Genomic DNA, 20157 nt, shown 5'->3' on the forward strand with positions numbered 1-20157 from the left:
ATAAAGGTAAATCTCTTACTCACAGAATTCTGTTGGATTTGCTTCTATGGTAACCAGTTAGCCAGAGCTTATTACTCATGTAAAACAGGAACTGTTTGCATTTTTAAAACCTTCATTTGCAAAACGGCATGTCTAAATGATAAAGTTAAATTTCTTTCCCAAGACCACAAGTCTTCTTTGTAGGTGGAAACAACTAAGTGCACAGTTTAAAAAGCAAGGGAAAAAGCACTCCTAGGCAGCAGCATCCATCCACGCTAAAAGCAAATATTTGTTTTTGGAGGAGAGAATGGCTGTCCCCGGAGCAGCCAGCTTAGCAAAAGCAGGGATGGAAGGGCAGAGCTCATCTTTTATGGACGTCAGATAAATTTCATGCTCTTTAACATCAACTGTGACTGCAGGCTTTTCACTGAAGTCTGGCTCCTTCCCCAGTGTGAACAAAATAGGAAAAGTGATTAAAGTTCACTCAGTACTGGACGGCAGGAGGCAACTGCTCCGGTATCTTCAGCTGGGGCAGAGGGCGAGAGGGCTCTTTAATAAGACTTGTGAGGCTTTTTTGAAGAAAAGAAGTAGGACTCATAGGGCCTGGAGATGCCTACACTAACATTCATTCATTTCCGGTGCTTCATATGGCTTCTTTGACACATTGTAATATTGTCATCCCCTTCTTTAAAATGTTCATTATGAAAGGGGAAAGAGAGAAAATGTGACTGTTAACTGGAGTCAAGGGTCAGACAGTTCAGCTGCGAGCAAAAGACTCAGAGCAGCCTTGGATAATAGCAGCACTTCTGGGGCAGACACGAAAGACTGACAGAAAATGAAAATATGGACCTTACAAATTGTCCTGTCTTGTGATGGACGGGAGTCTTGAGCGTCCTGACAAGTCTTGAAAAGCTGAAGTGGCTGGCAGATCTTCCCAGATCTTGCCTTTTGGCTTTTTCCCTCTGCCTCTGTCTCTTTTTCTGTTTCTCCCTGTTTTAAGTTGTGCAATCAGTATTCACACATTCTTATAACTAATAGGATTAGAGGCGTTGCAAAGGGATTTGAACAGGATAATTAGTTTACTGCTTAGCCCACAATATAACAGGCAAAACCCCTCTGAGAAAGGCGGACAAAATGGGTCAGAAAATGTGTGGGAAATGAGGTAAGGCCTCTCAAACAGAGCTTCAATCAGCTACACCCTTATGAAAGGATCCTGGAATATTCATTCACTGCTGCAGACCGTTGACTTTTTTGGCTTGGCCACCAGAAGTGTCAAGAAAAGAGACCAAGCTGAGCAGTGGGAAACATTGCTGGATACGAAGGAGCTGGTTTCAGGTGCTTAAGTGCAATTTAAGTTTCTTTGCCACCATGCCACATAGAGCAACTCTAGAAAAGTGAGGCAGCCTCTAGCAGTTTACAAAGCTGAGACTGTAAAAGCAAAGCCTCTTGTAAACCTTGGGGTGGATAACATCTCAGAAACAGGCAACTGAAATATTGAATCAAAAAACTTAATGTTTGAACATCTATCTAGGAATTATCTAAAGCGTAAATTTTCAAGCAGTGCATTTAAGTGTTCCATTTAAATATATTTTTTCTAGTTTAAGATGTGTCAGACAGAAAAAGCCCCCACATCCAGCCCCCCACTGCCCCCACCCGGTGATACTAGAATGGTGCATGAATTACTAAGTGATGGTATTTGGTTGCCAAAGGAGTAGCAGGAAATGCCTCAAAGTTCCTGCCTTTTTTTTTTTTCCCTGTGAAACTTGTATGAACCACCAGCGTGATCAAAGCTGCCAGAAGTTGTTAGAAGACATGTCGACTTGGGCCTGCCTGTGTATGATAACTTAGAGGTCTCTCCTCTGCAGTGGAAGAAACAGCAGGAGCTTCTCTAATGAACTGTCCAGCAGCTCTATCTTGCAGTGTATATACAACCAGAGGTGAGAAGAGGTTAATCCATAGGGGAACTAGTTAGAAAAGCAAAGCAAAAAATACCAGGGAGCTGTATGACCAAAATTCAACTTGCAAATGGTTGCTGACACATTTGGTGTCTTTTAATGAAACTCTGTTTTTAATCTGTTGCTTTTTGTGTCAGCTTGTAAGTTTTAACACACCTCAGCTGTGGTGCAGGAGTATGCACTGCATATGCAATACAGAACAATATAGAATGTCATGTTGCTTGTTTAGCAAATTGAACTCCTATTCATTTTAAATACCTATATCTTATTTCTAATGGAGATTAAATTCCTAATCTTGAGATTAGTCTCAATTGTATTTCAGCATGGGGATTTATTACTATAATCTTTATCTATTCATAAATGTAAGGAAGACAAAGACATTCACTATTAGACATGTACCTACCTGGCAGTAATATGAAATCCTTATACTGTAATCCTAGCTGTTGTGATTTTCATTGTTAAGCACATTTACACACAGGTTTATTCTGATTTTATTTAAAAAAAACCAAACAATTCAGTTTCTCTTTGTTGTTCAAATGCTTTTTCTATGCTTCTTCGTTCACAACTGCAAGCTAACATGTCATCTCTTCCTCAGCTGGGAATCTCTATTTTGTGTTGCTTACTATTGTATGTATGGAAAAGGAAATCATGCATATTAAAAATATTGTGGAAAACGGGCACTGTGAGATGTTTTCTGGTTCTTCAGGGCAGGCATTGTACCATACATATATTTGTTTTCATAGATGGAAGGTAATTTCCCACTGGAAGTGATATGTCCCTAATTAAAAAAGTAGAATCAAAACAAGAAAACCCAACAAGCAGAAAGTGGTAGAGGTATGCAGAAGTTTATATAAGACTCTTCTTCTTGATCTGTACAAAGATGTGTGTTAATCAGTATTATAAATAGTAGGTATGTATAATGAAATTTCAGATAGATTAAAGGAAAGGAAAAAACAAATGCAGGAGAATAAAACACATCTCTTAAAGTTCATCAGAACATTTATTTTTAAGCTTAGACTTAACACCTGAATAAAATCAATATCACCAACACACAATTTCATTGTATGTTTTGAGTGCTGGCTTTGTATCTGGTAAGTCCTATTCCTTAAGGTACCAGTATTTTAAATTCTATTTACAATAGGGTTATCTAATACCTTCTTTCAAGTCATTATTTCTATATGATCTTTTATGTTTGTTTAAACTGTTCAATTAATACAGCTTGTCAAAGTTCTGGACGTATTTTCCATTCAGATATTAGTGTAAAACATACCAGTGAGGAAACTTTGGCTTATTTTCATTATTTATAGATAAGGATGTGAAGATGGTTAACAGAGGGCAAAAGAGATATGGAAGAGAAACTGAAAAAAAAAAAATACTGCAGATCCAGGGCTTAATTAGATATTCTGTATCCCTACTGAATTCTGAATTTGATCTTTTCGTTTTCACAGATTGCAGACCTTTCATTCTCACCCACAGTCTAGTTAAAATTGATACGAAGGGAAAATATTTAAATATTTCCCTGTTTGGAGCCAATGTTTGTAGACATATCCTCATGACACCTTGGCTCCTTTGATGGTTTTAGTGTATTTTTAGTTTATATATGTGAAGCACTCAGTAGCACTGCAGTTCAGCTCTCAGACTTACTCAGTTGCAAGTCAGGAATGAATCCTTATCTGTGTTTACTTTTCCAGTAATATATATACTCTTCCAGTGTATATGTTAACTGCTTTTGATTCCTCCTCAGAATGCTGTTCTTGATAGCACAGTTCCTGTGTTATTCTACAGGGATGCAGACCTGACACAGAATTTGGAAGTATAGTATTATGTTGAATGATCAGTCTTCCTGAAATACTGACCTTCCACCTCAAAGCTTTCATCTACCTGGCCACTGGAAGAGATTTCTATCTCTGAAGAAAATCCCTTGAACTCATAAGGACTGCTGGGGAAAAGCATCTGAGACTTTGTAGTTTCCAAATTATTTTTTTACAATAGTAACTGAGAAGTTTGCAAGATTCACCCCCATTCATCTAAGAAAACCCAAAAACCAGCACCTAACCCCTGAATTTTGTTAAATATAGAAGATAATTATATTAAGGGCTTGTGCATGGTCCAGTTGTCCGAAATACTAGTTTTGGTGTCACGATAGTTCATTATGGGGAATGATGAAAATTTATAGATGGATTACAGAAAGCAATTTCCTTGTTTTTCTTGTTCTGTTTCCTCATCTCAGGAGAGTTTTGTCTTTTTTCATATGTGCTTAAATTAGGGAAGTCTATAATTTAAATGTGTTCATTTAAACTGGTTTTCTGTAAGTAGTTTGTGATTCAAAGATATATTTCATCACATGCTTAACACTTAACTTGTTAGTAGTTGCAATGAATTTAATGGGATTTAAGCACATACATTAAATTGCACATGCTTCAGTGCTCTCCTGAATTGGGATGAGATTATTTGTATGTTTGTGGTTAATAAGAGCTACGTTTAACTGAGTTGCTGTAATTTTCCATCCTGTGTCTTTGAAGGTGCTGTGCCATAGCCTATACAATTCATATTGTCACAGGTTATCTTACAATGTTTAACAGCTTTACATTTAGCTGATAATTAGGATCTTTGAAGAGTAATGTTTTTGTTTATTTTCAGAATTAGTGGGGATGAGAAGCATTCCCTAAGTAAACTTAATTCCTAACCTATGAAAATGAGGGTTGGTTGTTGATTAAAAAAAACACCAACCAACCAACCAAAAAAAACCCAAAAACCAGCAATCAAAACAAAATGAAAACCAAAACAACAACCAAAAAACCACAACCAAAAAAAATCAAAAACAAAAGCAAAAACAAACAAACAAAAAAACAAAACAAAACAAAACAAAACAAAAAAAAAAGCCCACACACACAAAAAAAAAATTAGAAAAAAAAAAAAAACAAAAACACCCCAAAAACCTGGGAATAATCATTTGAGAGTTTGGAAATTTTTGCGTTTTGGACTTAAGCACTCCCTGGTTTTGTGAGCAAGGAATGAGAGGTAGAGGAGAGGATTGGCTCAGGTATGTCTAAAGGGCAGGGGGAAGATGTGCCGTACGTGGTTTTGCTCCCACTGCTGGAACACATGTTCATTGAAAATAATTTCACTTTTAAGAAGCACCGCAAAACCTGACCTCAAACTTTTCTGCTGCTTTCCAGGACACTTTGAAGAAAAAGTTTCTTCCAAAGAGTAAATACTGCTAACCATCTCTCTCCTAAATCACCTTAAACCTATGGAATAGATAATTCAAACAAAGTTGTGACTGGCCTTAATTCTGAATTTACTATCAACTTGGTTTTAAATTAGGGAAATCAAGTTGTGTGTGTTTCTTGTGCAGTGGTTAGGAATTGAAGCAGGAAATCATGCTGACAAATGAAGTGAATGGGAACAGGAGACAGAGTTACATTGTGATTTAATACATTGTCCTAAATATGTTAGATGTATAACTCTATAGAAATTTTAGCTCTTTACTGCCATGAAGCTGTGATTTAAGTGATATATCTTCAATAATTCCACAGTATTTTGTTTCAAAAAAGTTGAGTAGATTGGAAGGAGCTTAAAAAATGCATTTTAGTAGGCTTTTTGACAGATGTGATTTAAAAGCTTAGAGAAAGCAATGCACCTGTCACTTTTAATTGCAGAAAGCTTTCCATCTATTAACTTTATTTTGCCAGAGCTTTCTAATGAAAAAGTTCCAGTATCTAATTTAATTTAATTTTCATTGGGTTTGCCAGAAGATCAATTAATTTTTAGAACTTCCAACTATGAAGTTGTGCTTCAGAAAGCAGTCTCTCTATTTTACATACCATTAAGTTGCATCATGTGCCTGTCATACCTTAGAAACATCTTGATATCTTTGAAAAAATTTGGCAGTGAAATGTAGACATATTGTCTGTAGCACTAGGTTGGGCTTACAAATACAAATGTTTGTATGATTGGGTTATTCCTATTCATCATTAGATTGCATCTCTCTGGAGCTATAAGTACATCTGTGCCTGGCAGGGTTATGTTATCGCTGATGCATATGGGGACCATGTGTCAGTCTTCCAACAAAGATATATGGCCTTGTGTAGGAGCAGGATTGGATATGCTTGTGTTTCAGCCTCTAAATCAATTCCTGGGACCTTTGCTACAGATGTTTGAAGCTGCAGGTCTGTAAAAAGAGTATACTGTAATATGAACTGAAACAGAAGAATAAGCATGAGAAGGAATTAGCCATATGGCAACAGATAGCAAGTGCAGCGGAGCCGATAAAGAAGGAAATTCTCACACCTTCTCAGCTATCTGTGTAAATATCTTTTGAATTCAATCACCTCAGAGCTCAGAGCTAGTCCCATTCTAAAAGGAGATCTGTTCATGCTCAGTTAAAAGAGTGAGCTAAAGATGCTCCTGCTGTTGTAAGAAGCATGTCCTAGGATTTCTGAGCTGGTGGAAGTCTTCTGAATTCCCTAGAAGTACAAATGGATTCACACTGAATGCTTTAGCAAAAAGCCTGGCTGTATAGTGCTGAGATCTTAATCTATTTAGTGGCTATTATTGATACAGGCACTATGCCATGTGTTCTTGTATTTAGCCTTATTTCTTAAATCCTTTTTTAACTTTTATGCTTCAAAAAAATGCAGTCAATCTAAGTATTTAAACATTTTATAGTATGTTTCTGAATTAGTCCTTAGGCAATAGGGAAGCTTATGCATTGTTTGCTGGTTTGTGTTTTGGGGTTTTTTAAAGTAAATTAAGTAGTCTCTTTCCCCATTACCATAACTGTTCTCAGTGTGTATGTGGTCACCTGGACCTCTCTTTTCTGAAATTACCCATTGGGTCACTGCAGGAGTGTGTAGTATCTTGTCAATGGAGACATCAGTGTCACCCTTGCTCATCCAGAGTGTGCTGTGCTCTCATTTGTTTGCAATTGCCCAACTCTCATCCATCCAGCTGCCTTGTGTGCCCTTATATAGCAAAACACAACACCCATCCTCCTGGATGAAAAACCCTCAAAAAACAGCAAAAAACCACCACATTCTCCATGCAATCCCTCTTTACCCTAATTATTGGAGCTTCTCAATGGATTTTTCTGGACAGTTATTTGGGACTAAGCTCTATCAGCTACTTAGGAGTATGGATATTGGTTGAAAGGAAAGAATGTAGCAATTTGGAAAAAAAAAGACTTGAAAACATACAGATGGAGAAAAAACATCTGAAAAGAGGGAGGATGGATTTTTAAAGTGCAATTAAGAGCAGCCAGTTTTTGATGCTGTCAGTGGAAAAGTACAGTCCTGGAACAGAAAATCAACTTTGTAGACTTCAAGCTTAAAAAAATGTCTGAATGGAAATTATTTGTAGTGCAAGCAGCTGAATCTTTTTTCAAGTTTGAGGAGGAAAAGGGGATAAATGTGGCAGAAGTAGCAATAAAATTTAAGCTTTTCTATAAAAATGCTAAATTCAATTTTGCATAAATTATTTTTTCCCAGAGCATTTTATTTTACATATTGGTATTATGGCAACAGCACACAGACAGGGCTATTCGAAGAAATGGGATTTTTCATATTCTTGAAATGTGGAATGAAGCACTCTGATTCAGTTTCTTAGCCATGGTTGTTCATTTTAAGATTAAGAAATTAGCTGTGATTAATTCATTCTGGAATGATGTATTTTCTTTTTATTGCTTACATACATTTTTACCCTTTTTATGCGTTTTTTTTTCAATTCTAAATAGCCTCTGAATCCAGCTAGGATGCACTTTTCTTGTTATACAGACCATTTGTACTGCCTCTGCTGCATTCTCGGCACCTTTTAATAGAGGAAAATACCTCTTGAAATTCTGATACTTTGTATGGCATTGAAAGGGAAAAAGTTGTGGTCACAGAAATTTGGGGGAAGAGGCTGGAGCAGTCACAGAAAGATAAGGTAGGCTCAAGAAGAAAGAAAAACTTGGAGCCCTTGAACAGAAGAAACTTGAGGCTTGACACTTCTGGGATGTGCAGCTAGAGTACCAGTGCAGTAATTAGAATAATTTAGTCCTGGTCAATGGGAAGCTTTACTTGCAGAGTACCTGAATGTATATATCAGTAATTGCCCTGGATGTGTGTATCAGTAACTCTCACACAATTTCTTTTTTTTCCTAAGAGCTTTAATTGACTTGTATTAACCAGCACATATGTAGCACACAAGAAATAGAATAAACAAAGAAATCCAGTCATTCCATTACTCAAATAATTGAGCTTGTTATACTGTTTTATAGTTCATTTTCAGCGAAGAGGAGGATAACACGAACATCTGTTCCTTGTTCTTTCATTTATAGTTTTCTCCTAGAAAAGTTTAAAGTCCTGGTTCTTTGGTCCAGAAGCCCAGTGGTGCTAGTCACTGTACTTTGTTACAGAATAAGAAAAATACCAACAAACCAGCACCCAGTAAAAAAAAAGTTTCTGTGAAAGATATTACAGTCTAAGAAATGACACATGGGTATAAGCAGATGGATGAAGACCAGAAAAATCGTCGTATAAAATTGGTCATCTTGATAAGTAGCAATGATTGTAGCTGAGTTGTTGTCAGGTTTTTTTAATCATCCGTGGTAATCCTTTTAATAATTTGCTTTGATTTCTTCCACTGTTTTAGCGTAGTTTTTGGCACTGACAGGCAACAGCCTTAAAGCTTGAAGTATCAGTGCTTCATATGTATTATGCACCTACACATATCATATAAAGCTAAGACTGTACAATAAATCTGTCTTATCAAGCAATCAGCCTATCTCGAGAGACAATCCCCAAATTGCATCATTCAACTCAAATGCAGGAAGAGTGAGCACAGTGCTATTCAACATTAATGGTCCACAAGATCTTTTCTAGTTTACTCTCCAAATTTAACCCTGTCCCTTGACAAATTGTTCAAGGTTAGTTTTACTGCTAGGAAACACTTGGAACTACTCAGGTTATTAATCAGAGTAAAAGTTTGGAGCTATACTTCATAAAAAAGTCTGTGTCCAGGGATGTAATTATTACTTGTCTGTAGTGGAATTGCAGCTCTGCATAATGGGATTGGATCAGGCGTCTGCTCTGCTCTGTTTTGAAGAACAGGAATTGCCACAGCTTTCTTCGTGATATTTCAGAAGAGAATATACAGGGTTGTAGGCTGTGTAGTGATACTAGACAATGTACCAGACAACCTTTCAATCAGTTCCTGAAAGTGCTTGCAGTTTCAATTCCAAAGCAGGTGAAACAATATTAAATATTAAAGACATGTTGACAGCTGCAAACTTGTTCTAAAAAAGAAGTTTTGTTACGAGGAAAAGTAGTGATAGATTTTTTAGATACTGTTGAAGAGGTCTTTTGGAAAATTAAATATGCCATCTCATCTATTCTTAATGTGAGCAGATCCCCAGCCAAGCCAAATGGATGTTTCAGCCATGCATATGCTGAGTGTCTAATGTACCAGAAGAAGTGAAAGTTACCCAGCAGAATCTTGCTTTATTCTTTTAAAGCTCTTAACATTTTCAAGTCTGTCAAGTGTAATAGTTGATTAAAGATTAATCACCAAATCACCTATCAGAGACTAGTAAAATGAAAATAGCAGAATCTTTACCCTTTGCCTACATAGAAACACTCTTTTGTGGCCTTGTATAAAAAAAATGACGCATAAAGATTTTTCATTTTTTTACTTTTCCTTCAATTCCAATGTGGTTAAAGGAAAAGGAGAGACAAATCCATTAATGAAACCCATATCTAACCTAAACCTCCCCTGGCACAGTTTGAGACCGTTTCCTCTTGTCCGTCACTTGTTATGCCGGAGAAGAGACTGATCCCCACCTGTCCACAATCTCCTTTGAGACAGAGAGCAATAAGGGTTTCCCTGAGCCTCTTATTCACCAAACACCCTCAGCTGCCTCAGCTGCTCCTCAGCAGAGTTGTGCCTCAGACCCTTCATCACCTCCAGTTGCCCTTTGGATGCTCTCCAGCCCCTCAATGTCTTTCTTGTGGTGCAGAACCCAGAGCACAGCAGGACACAGTGCCTGAGGTGCAGCCTCAGCACGTGGATATGCATCCTCATGGGTGAAAGTCATTTTCCACTCTGCAAACTCCAAGTAGGGCTGTAGGTCAGCAATACCCTCCCACAGCACAGCTGTGCTGCTGGCCTGGCCCTGGTAGGGAGTCACAGTGCTGTTAGGGGTATATGATAAGTCAGTAAAATGTCACTCAGTGCCTTCCTGCAGCTTGGCCAATTTGAGACTATGGAGGATAAAGATTTGTCAGCTTTTTTCTTTGGGAGGTGAGGGCTTCTTAAGAGCTTCAAGGTTTTTTTTATGAAAAGGATTATGCTGAAGCCAAATTTGAAGTATTATTGCAATTCTCTCTGAAACTGTGGGTGGTCCTTTCCTCTTTAGGAGCTACAACATGTAATTTCTTTCCTGTTTCGTTTTGGGGTTTTTGTAGTCTAAACAAAAGAGAATTATGTATTAATTTAGTGGAACAGACTATTAAAGAATGCTTTCCTTTTCAAAAATAATTTCTAAGGCTCCAATAAAATACATGTGTGGTCCTAATACTCCTATTTTCCCTGCTAGGCCACTCTAGAAAAATAAAGAATAAATGGTGAATCTCCTTAAGCAATTATTTTCAGTAGTATCAGGGCATACAAATTGATTTAAGTACGCTTTTGGACACATTGTAGAGTGGAATTGACTTTGCAGCCCATGGGTTAACTTTCCTGCCAAGACAGAGATTGGAGGTTTTGGCTTAGTCCAAACCCAAAAGGTATTCTTATTAAAAAGTAGTCTAGTACTTGTACTCTGTGCTATTTAGATTTAGAAATCATTGATTGCTAATACTAAAAAATATAAATACATTGTGTATTATATTGCATGGATATAAAGACTCAGGCTGTTTCTCAAACAACAGAAAGGAGATTAGCACTAAGTATCAGAATTTAAATTTTGGATGACTTAAACTAAATGTTAAGGTTGAAGGTACTCATAAACTCTGGAGATTGCCAGGCTACCAGTCTACTATTGTGTAGTGTGTTACTTTTTCTCTCTTGCTGTCTATGTTCTGTAATACATAAATGATCTTTCTTCTTTAATAAATAAATAGATAAAGTGGATTAAAAGATGTACTGCTGAAATAATACAGATAATAGTATGCCAAAAGCTATAATAAGAAGTACATTTTAATTCCATAACAGATTTATAAATGGATGACATTTACAAAATCTCAAGCATTAAGAATGAAAGAAGCATGAATGATATAATGAAAAGTGCTATCATTAAAAAAATGAGACATGAAAGTGGGCAGGGAAATTCATTCTGAATATTCTTAGGAAAAAAAGAAAGCATTCCTTACCATGGGAATTGCAGTGACTCTAATCATTCAGTCTGTGTTGCAGTGATGATTGCCCTGTGTTGTGAAATGTGAAATATTCACTTGGGCAATGTAGCACACCATGGCCCAGGGAGTGATCCTGCTTTAGCGTGAGAATAGGTTATGTGCCTACTGTGTGCAGCATCTGAATCCCTAGGGAGTCAACAGAGCAAATGGAAATTAGTGATGCAGAGAGAACCTGGAATTCTGTCATCTAAATCTTTCTCATTCGTTTTGTGCTCCTCAGCATGGTACTGATCCATGCTACTGCTGATACGTACTGCCTTGGTTTCCCCATCTGTAAAAGGAGGTTAATAGTAGCTTTCTCATACATGAAATTTTAATCCTCCTATGGGAAGCAGCAGCAATAATGATTTACAGAACTAATGTTTGAAATTATAATTTATAGGTTTTATCTCATAAGGGGATATATATGTGCCATAGAGACCTATTAGCTGCTGCTGGTATTATTGGACACCTTTTGTATCTTCAATATGAAAAGAAGTAGCTGCAATGATTGTTTTACTGAAGAACAGAAAAATAAAATCATTGAAATTAATAGGAAGCTAACTAGTTTATTTCACAGTCAAAGAATAATGGTACAGCAGTTTTTGATTGTTTGATTTTGTTTGTTTTTTTACTTTCTCAGAACAGGAGTTAAGACTGAATTTTTAAGTATATATTTTTAAACATTTCCTTGTTGCATCATAATTGATCTATAGATCTGCCAGAAAGCTATGCCTACTAAAAGGACATGACAAGCCATTTGGGTATAAGATTATCTTCATGAATAAGTGATGCCATAGAGTAACTTGTTATACAGTAACTGTATAAAGTTAAAGCCGAGCATATGTCAGTATTCTAACAATTAACTGGCTAAGCCTCACTTGACTGATGGGAAAGGTACTTAGTTGTCTGCATATATTAATGTATTTGCTGAACATGGGATAAAAAAAATGTTCTGTTATAATTAATCATTTAAGTGTTTAGTAAGCTCATGTTACAATATGATATATTGCTGCCATGATGGAATTCCTGATAGGCTTCAGTAGCTCCAGTTCACCTGAGCTACTGATTTAAAGGAGCCGTCTCTCCAGGATGCTCCCCCTGCATTAACGCCACAATGTTCAGTAGCATCTGTATTCTTGATGACTTTGTACTTTGCTTTGATTTTTTGATTACATAGTTTTGAAAATAATTTTCACAGTCACATGCTTTATCCTAATACAATAAAACTTGTGGTTATCAAAGCATGCCTCTGTAGCATTCAGAAAAGGTCTTAGATTAAATTCCTAGGCATGCTGGAACTTTGCAGTTTGGTTGTATAGTGATAAATGAGATTTCATGAGCAGGAGAAAACCCATCTGATCAGAACTTTTCCATATTAATCCCAGACACCTAATACAGAGTAGAAAAATGTATTTATTCAAATTTTGAAAGTAGGAAACTGTCATTTTAGAAATGAAATCAGAGATCCACTGAAATATAAAAAATCTACTTTGGCATTTCATTCTCTCCTCTTTGCATTGGAAAGCCCATGGCTATGGCAGCTTTGCAAACGGAGGCGGCTGCCAGTGTTCCTGATAACGTGAAATAACCTTTTGCCATACTTCTCTGGAAACATTTCAAGACACACTTGAAACTTGGGGCTGTGGCTCCCTTGTCTTATGCTGTCATGTTGCAGCATGTTCACACCTTCCATATCTCAGATTTTACTGCTGGTGTTTTCAGTGCCTCCCAGTGAGTCAGAGCTCTTTGTTTTCCGTAAGATCAAAGCCAAGGGAGTAAATAATAACTCTTGGTACTTGAATAGCCTTGAGGTTTTAGATGATCTGCCTCATTAATGTGATTGTGATTAGAGGAGTGTCTCAGACCATGCAAGACCTCACAGTTATCTTCATGAAGTCCAGAATCCAGCGAGTAGCCTATGCCAGAGCATGTTTCACAGGCTCTTTCTGCAAGGAGCTTCCTAGTGAATAGGTAGGGCATGTCCTCTCCCTGCCACCTGTATTTTTTTAAGGTGTACTCAAATACAGAAATACTGTAGGAACACTGAACAGTACTGAAGAAAAAAACAATGATAATAAAAATAGCTGAAATTGACAGGACCATTTGATATTTATAAATTACTGTTTGGTTAGTTTTCCTGTTTTAGGATAAATGTCTAATTGATACTTAACATTCCTAAAAAGAAATTGTTACTTGTTCCATCAAAATAATCTGATTGACCTAGGTGATAATTGTAGATCCCTTTCAACTGAACTGTTCTATTCAAAAATATGTCACTTGTTTATTTCACCATCTTTGTATTCCAAGTGAAGTCCCGTGTCCAAATTCATATGTTTGATTTTCAGTCCAATAATTTAAATAATTCTCATTCTTTTTATTTCTTTGAATGCCTGATAGTCTCATTATCTATGAGACTTTGCTGGAGGATTTATTGCAAAATATAGTTACTGAATGTTAAAAGTGTTGTTTTCCAGTAAGAGAGAAGTACTTAGCAAGGCTTACTCCATTCATGTCATGAATACATGAATAATTATCAGGATGCCAGTCATGAAATAGCCACTTTCTGAGATGTTTTTATAAACTGGCATAAATAAACTGGAAAGCATTCAGTACTTGGTTGGGTTGAGTATTTCTGCCTTTTCCTTTAAAAAATCAGGACACATTACTCATTCCCAGTACTCAGTACTTTGCAAAGTACAGAATGGCAGTATAGATTTATGATATCTGTGGTCAGACACAGAGGGAGGTTAAACCATTGAGGAAAATAAAATTACAAGTAATTAAATTTACAAGCAGGTTTGCCATCTTCAGAAGATTTAGTGTTTCAGAACGAACAATGATTTAGCCACACAACAAAACTGTGATGCAGCCTTAACAGTTTATGATATAGATACTTTATGTGATGTTTCAATTTATATAATTAAAAATTGAGCACTCCTTTTTAAGGGTATATAGGATATTCAGCTGAGAGCCATACATGGTGAGTAATAAAATAACTGCAATGCAGTACTGTTTGCATTTTTTAAGAGCTGAAACATTCCATCAGGGTCATTAATTTCAGGTTATCTCAGGGCTTTATCTTCAGATAAGAAAGCAATACTGCATATAAGTCTTCAAGCTTTTTTTCTGAGAACAGGTTAGTATCTTCTATTGGTATGAATTTCAAATGTTCACAGGACTCTAAGCTGCGAGGTTTTTTCCCTGATACACCTCAATCTACTAACCAGTAAATATGATAAATATAACTGTACCATTTCCATCCTGTTCTTAAGAAGGATTCAGTAGTATCAAGGTTTTTGGCAAGGTCTTCCTGCTATTTCCACAAGCTAAATACATTCTCATTACCAGTGTATTCTTGGAGGAAAAAAGTCTGCATACACAAAATGAAGCTATTGGGGGAGGAAGGGTGGGGCAGAGATATTTGGGCTTTTTTTGATGGTGTTGTTTTTGTTACTGATTTTTTTTCTTAGTTCATTGGTTTGTGAAATGCAGAAGTCTACATTCTTTTAGCCATAATTTCAAATTAGACAAGTTAAGTTGCTTTGTCAGAATATCCAAATTAAATCTTTAATCTTTGGAAATTAGTTTAAAAGCTGAGGCATACGTGCTTATCAGAATCCATTGCATGTAAATTGCTTTTATCCATTTTGTTTAAAAATAAATTATATTTTACATAAGCGTGGCAATTGCAGAATTTACTTCATCACAAATCTTAGACAATCTATAGTTGTTATGTTTTATTGATGAATTTGAATACTTGTATAGACTATGTTAATTATAAAAAGTAATTATTTAGATGCAGCATATTTAGTCTTCGATTTAGAAACACACGCCTGACCTTCAAAGAGAGAAAAAATAGTATGCAAGTTTTTCAAAACATTGCTGCAGTTGGACAAAAATTCAGAAATCTTTGTGCATTCTCCACTGTGTATCTTCATTTAAAGTGGGATTCAGCTGTGTTTGCTTTATGGACTTGGTTTTCTGTTTTTACATTTGAGAGAATGGGGCTGCAGCCAGAATATTACAGCTCAGAAGAATGCTCGACATATTTACATCTTAAACATCTCACATTCAGAGAGGCTGAAGTTACACCTGGCCCTGAGCACAGGTTTGGGGATCTGGAGCAAGGAGGAGCAGTGGAGGACAAGGAACAAAGGTGCTCTGCCCACCACTGAATGATATAAATGAAGGCCACAAAGTTGCACTAGGGAATTTTCTTGAAGGTCAATGTCTAAGGTGCTCCCCTTCAGACCTAATAATTTGGTGTATATCTCTCTAGGAAATGTACAGTGGAGTCAAGAACAATTCAGTTGAAAGAGGCCTCTATGACCCCTAGAATCTGCATAAAGATGAATTTGTCAAAATATCTCACTAGATCATTGTGCTCTATTAAAGAAAGAAATTCTCACATAGCCTTGGCTTTTTCACTCTAGCTGTATTCTTTATTCAATTCTACTGTTCCAAAGGTATTCTGGATTTTAGTGTAAGGTCTTGGGCTGTAATATTAATGGAGAATACTTTGTTCCAGTGAAAATATCTTGGTCAGATTGACACTTTGTAATGTGAATCAGGTTCACGCCTCTTTTTAAAAAAGTATGGATCTCTTCTTATAAAAGTAGTATGTTTTGTTGTATCTTGTATGGCTTAAATATTCGTAGATATTCTTAGATATCCTTTCATTTTAGGGGGATCAATTGCCATCATAAGAGCCTCTATTCAAAGGCTGCCTATTTTTGAAATAGAAGATGATGTCTGCATAGTTATAAATGCAGCTCTACAATGACCATCAGGCTGAAAAGGAGTTTTGCACCTTTCTTCACTACAGAATATAAGTTGCTAAGTCAAATCAATGTAATGTAATGGTGTGCAAAATTGGCTGGTTTTATCTACAAAATAGATTTTTGCCCCATTTCCTATGAAAGTCACAATGCACCTTGTGCTGCTTGTGGCCTTTATTTTTGAGCAGTCTAAGAATTGCGGTGGAATGAGTTCAAAGATCAATAAAAAAGACCACACGCAGCTTCTGAGTTGTGAAATGTAGGTGTAATTTATGCAAGAAGAAGAAGTTGAATGTTTAAGCCCCTCAAGGTTTTTATAAGGAAGTTTTTTTACACTGAGTAGATAAGAACTTGAAGCAATCAATAAATAATTACTAAAATTTTTCCTGCTATAAGGAAAATACTATTCTTTATGAGAAGTAGAATTTAGCAGTGTGGAAATGAACTTACACTTTTGTTACAGAAGCAGTTCCAAGTTTCTCAAACCAGCTGATGCATTGCAAAAGAATTACTTTTGGAAAACAACATTTGCCAACCTTACTTAGCTCTCCACATTTAAATGTATGCTTTAAACAATGCCTTGTTCAGCAAGGTTGGGAACCTTTTCAGTCAAGTAGTTTACATTTGAAATTAGCTAAAATTACCAGGGAACACTATACTTCAGTCTGCTTGAGCTTGTGCTACGGGGAAACAGTGTTGACTGTGCTGACCCAGCAGTAAATCTGGCCCGCAATTAGTTTGTCTCATGTCTTTTGCATTTGCATAGACACAGACATACCTGTGCACAATGGCTCTGTGTATTGGCTATTGAGGAACCTGGCACAGTAACTGTCACTTGTAAGTCATTGTGTTTGTGCCAAAATTTCCCACAGAAACAAAGATTTTGACCATTGATGTTTTCTGTTAGATTTTTGAAAATAATTTACATTTGGCCTCAATATTGCTCATCTTTCACTTTTTTTAATTATATAAAATGGTGAGTGGTGATACTCTATCAAATGCCATGAAAAGCTTAATGCACCATTGCCCATTATCTTCTGTAGTAAATATTTACGGGTACAGCAGTGGCTCACGTAGATATATACATATATCTGTGTTATAAACTAATCATTGATCATGATACAAATCACTACTGCTAGCTTAGCCACTTCACACACAATTTTTATACAGGTAAAATGTATTAGTCAATTAGACAGAAATGTAAATATAGATATCTGCGTTTTATGCTTATAAGGGAATTTTTTTCCCAAGAAAGTAGGCTGTTAAATCGTGGTACCGTAACAAATGCTGAAGGCTGCTTTTTCATTCATTGCCACTGAATTTATTGTCAGAGCAGTACAGTCATATCCCATTTCAAGATTACTTAGGTGGGTTGAAAATTAAATCACAGCTCACAAATTCTCTTTTTTCACACACGATTAATAATACTAAAATTGGGTCTAGTTTTAAGTATATTTTGCAAGATATTGCAGTGCAATTAGGTGCATGAACTATGAAAGATTTAGTAAATAGAAAGTGATTTTCCATAAATTAACAATGAATTGGATAAAACAAAATTGCTGCAATGTATGTGGAATTATATCCAAAATAATTACATTGATATAAATTTTGTTAAAGTTGGGCAACACGGGGTTTTATAAAGTCCTCAAATTGTTTTTTGCAAGTTCATAAATCTGAAAGGGATCTTCAGGAGTGATTGCTCAGAACTGGAAATATGAGCTCGTGCTAGATTACATTTTAGAGAAAAAATATATCAAAAGCATGACTTCTTATGTCTAATTATTCTTGCTTGTTCACTTACTCTGAGCTATATCTCTTATTTCTGTGCACAGTTTTGCAATGTTTCTCTAAAAATTCTCTCTGAAAAAGATCCTCTAAAGATGTCTCCAAATTTCAAGGTAGAGAAACTTTGCTTCTGCTAGTATTGGGATTGCATTTGGTGTGCTTTTAGAGTAAAGATCCTGGGTTGGTTTTAGCAAAATGAAATCTAGTTAACTATAAGAAAACTGCTGTGCAAATGGACTTAAAATGCCTCTGTAGAGACACGTGTACACACCTGATTTGTTTGTACATTTTTATTCAGATGTTTAAGAAAGCTTCTTCATATAATTGTGTTCCTCATATTGTGTATAGATAGGTGCATCTTGGAAGGTTTCCAAAATAAGATCTGATTACATAATTTTGATACAGCAAGGTAGATGGGCCCCCTTGCAAATCTTCAAACATTCATGTACCATGTGTGATAGCTGTGTTTGGTCCAGGGTAGGAAACCATTGTCTGAGGTAAAACCTCCAAACTGCCTGTGGTATAGATACAGCAGTAAAGACTTTCATGTATTGGTCATCTTCTATTGCACTGCATCACTGTTAATAGTGCACAGCATAAATGGAAAGTTCTGCATCCTAGTTTGCTTTTGTTTTTTTCCTTTTCTCTGTCTCCTCTGCTACTTTCTTCAGTTCTCTAGATTTTATTTCCAATATTGACCTGTGAAGGACAAAAATGTGTCTGGATTTCAGAAAAAATAAAAGGCTGTTTATTCATACTGATAGCAAAAAACCACTACTGAACAATAATTTTATAAGCATTTAATTATTTTTTTCTTTTGTAAAAGATAATAATTTCCGATAGCATGATACCATTGATCATAAAGGGATTTTGGGGAGGAATATTAGATGTCTGCTGCAGAATGTATTTTAACTCCTTCTTTTAAAACATTTGATGCTTGACACTGAAACACAAGTCAGAAATGTATTGATCTCAGATACTACACAACTTCATTATTGTTTCTCAGTAGCTCACTATTTTTTCTATTTGCTGGATTTCTGTCTTCCTTTCATAAAGCTGAATATGCTATCAAACATGGATTTGGAATGGTTGAAAAGCGAAAACACTGCTACTGTTTTTTTTTTTTATTTTTGGCATATATGTTGCTATTTTCTAAAGGAACTGCCTAGTGTGACAGTGATAAACAATTTTTACTATTATTGCTACTTCTTTTCTTCAATTACAAATCAGTTAATGTAATAAAATAAGCTTCATTGGAAATATTGACTGAACCATAATGGCTGAATTTTTTTTTGTTATACATGAAACTAAATATATATAGCACTTTTACTTTTTTTTTTCCTTAGTGATCTTAGTGAAAATCAGATTCAAGCAATACCAAGGAAGGCATTCCGAGGAGCAGTAGACATAAAAAATCTGTAAGTATTTTCTTCCTTCCATATATTCTGATGATAATGCTTTGTAGGTACAGTGCTCTTTTTTTTTTTTTTTTGTATCAGATATCTTTTTTCTAAGAACTGGTATAGCTGCTTAAGGAATATCTGCATAATACTGATATCATTTGTTTGTGCAAAATACTTTAACATATCTTAAACATCCTCAAATTGCCTTATGGAAATGTAAAAAATTGAAATAAGTTGAGGACAATATGGCATTATAACTATTAGTCTGTGAAACTGAGTTAAATATTTGAATGTCAGGCAATTTGAAATATTTTATGGTTTCATGTGGTAAAAATCATTTTGCCTTGGTTTTAAAAGTTTGTCTTTCGTTTGCTTACATAAAAGAAAGAAAAGTCATGCTATTATCTAGTTTTGCTAGCATATGTTTTTATACTTGTGTGACTATTTTACTTGCTTGGTTTTCTTCTGTTGTCTTTTCTGAAAGAAAGATACTTTCCTGGAGATAGTGACTTTGAAGTTCATGGACAGGTTTTGAATTCTTATGGTTTCTAAATGTGGAAATATGTGGGTTTCAAAACAAAGCAAAGCAGTGACTTTTCTACTTTCTGTTCAGAGTGGTGAGGCACTTTAGTGGGTTGAACAAGCCAAACAACCTGAAGACTGTGATGAACTTCTGTAGTAGGAAACAATAGGTTATGCACTCAAAAGCTTCAACCCCTGCTGTAAGCCAAGGACTCATCACTTACAAACAGCCAAGGACTCATCACTTACAAAAGACAGAGGACATAATAGTAGGTTTCAGAAAGACTATGGAGCTTCCAGAGTGATGCAGATGTGAAAAAATATGATTGCTATTTTCTGTAGCATCAATAAATGTAGG

General features: G+C 35.8%; 1 protein-coding gene across 1 annotated transcript in view; it reads left to right on the forward strand.

The window, feature by feature from the left end:
* The window catches only part of SLIT2 (slit guidance ligand 2), a 278830-nt gene that overhangs the window by 150175 nt on the left and 108498 nt on the right, over positions 1-20157 (forward strand). Inside the window, exon 6 of the mRNA XM_031055462.1 lies at positions 19221-19292. Coding sequence (XP_030911322.1) covers positions 19221-19292 — 72 coding nt within the window. The remainder of the gene's footprint in view (positions 1-19220; positions 19293-20157) is intronic.

This window comes from Geospiza fortis, unplaced genomic scaffold (genome assembly GCF_000277835.1).
Source record: "Geospiza fortis unplaced genomic scaffold, GeoFor_1.0 scaffold40, whole genome shotgun sequence".
Lineage (NCBI taxonomy): Eukaryota > Metazoa > Chordata > Aves > Passeriformes > Thraupidae > Geospiza > Geospiza fortis.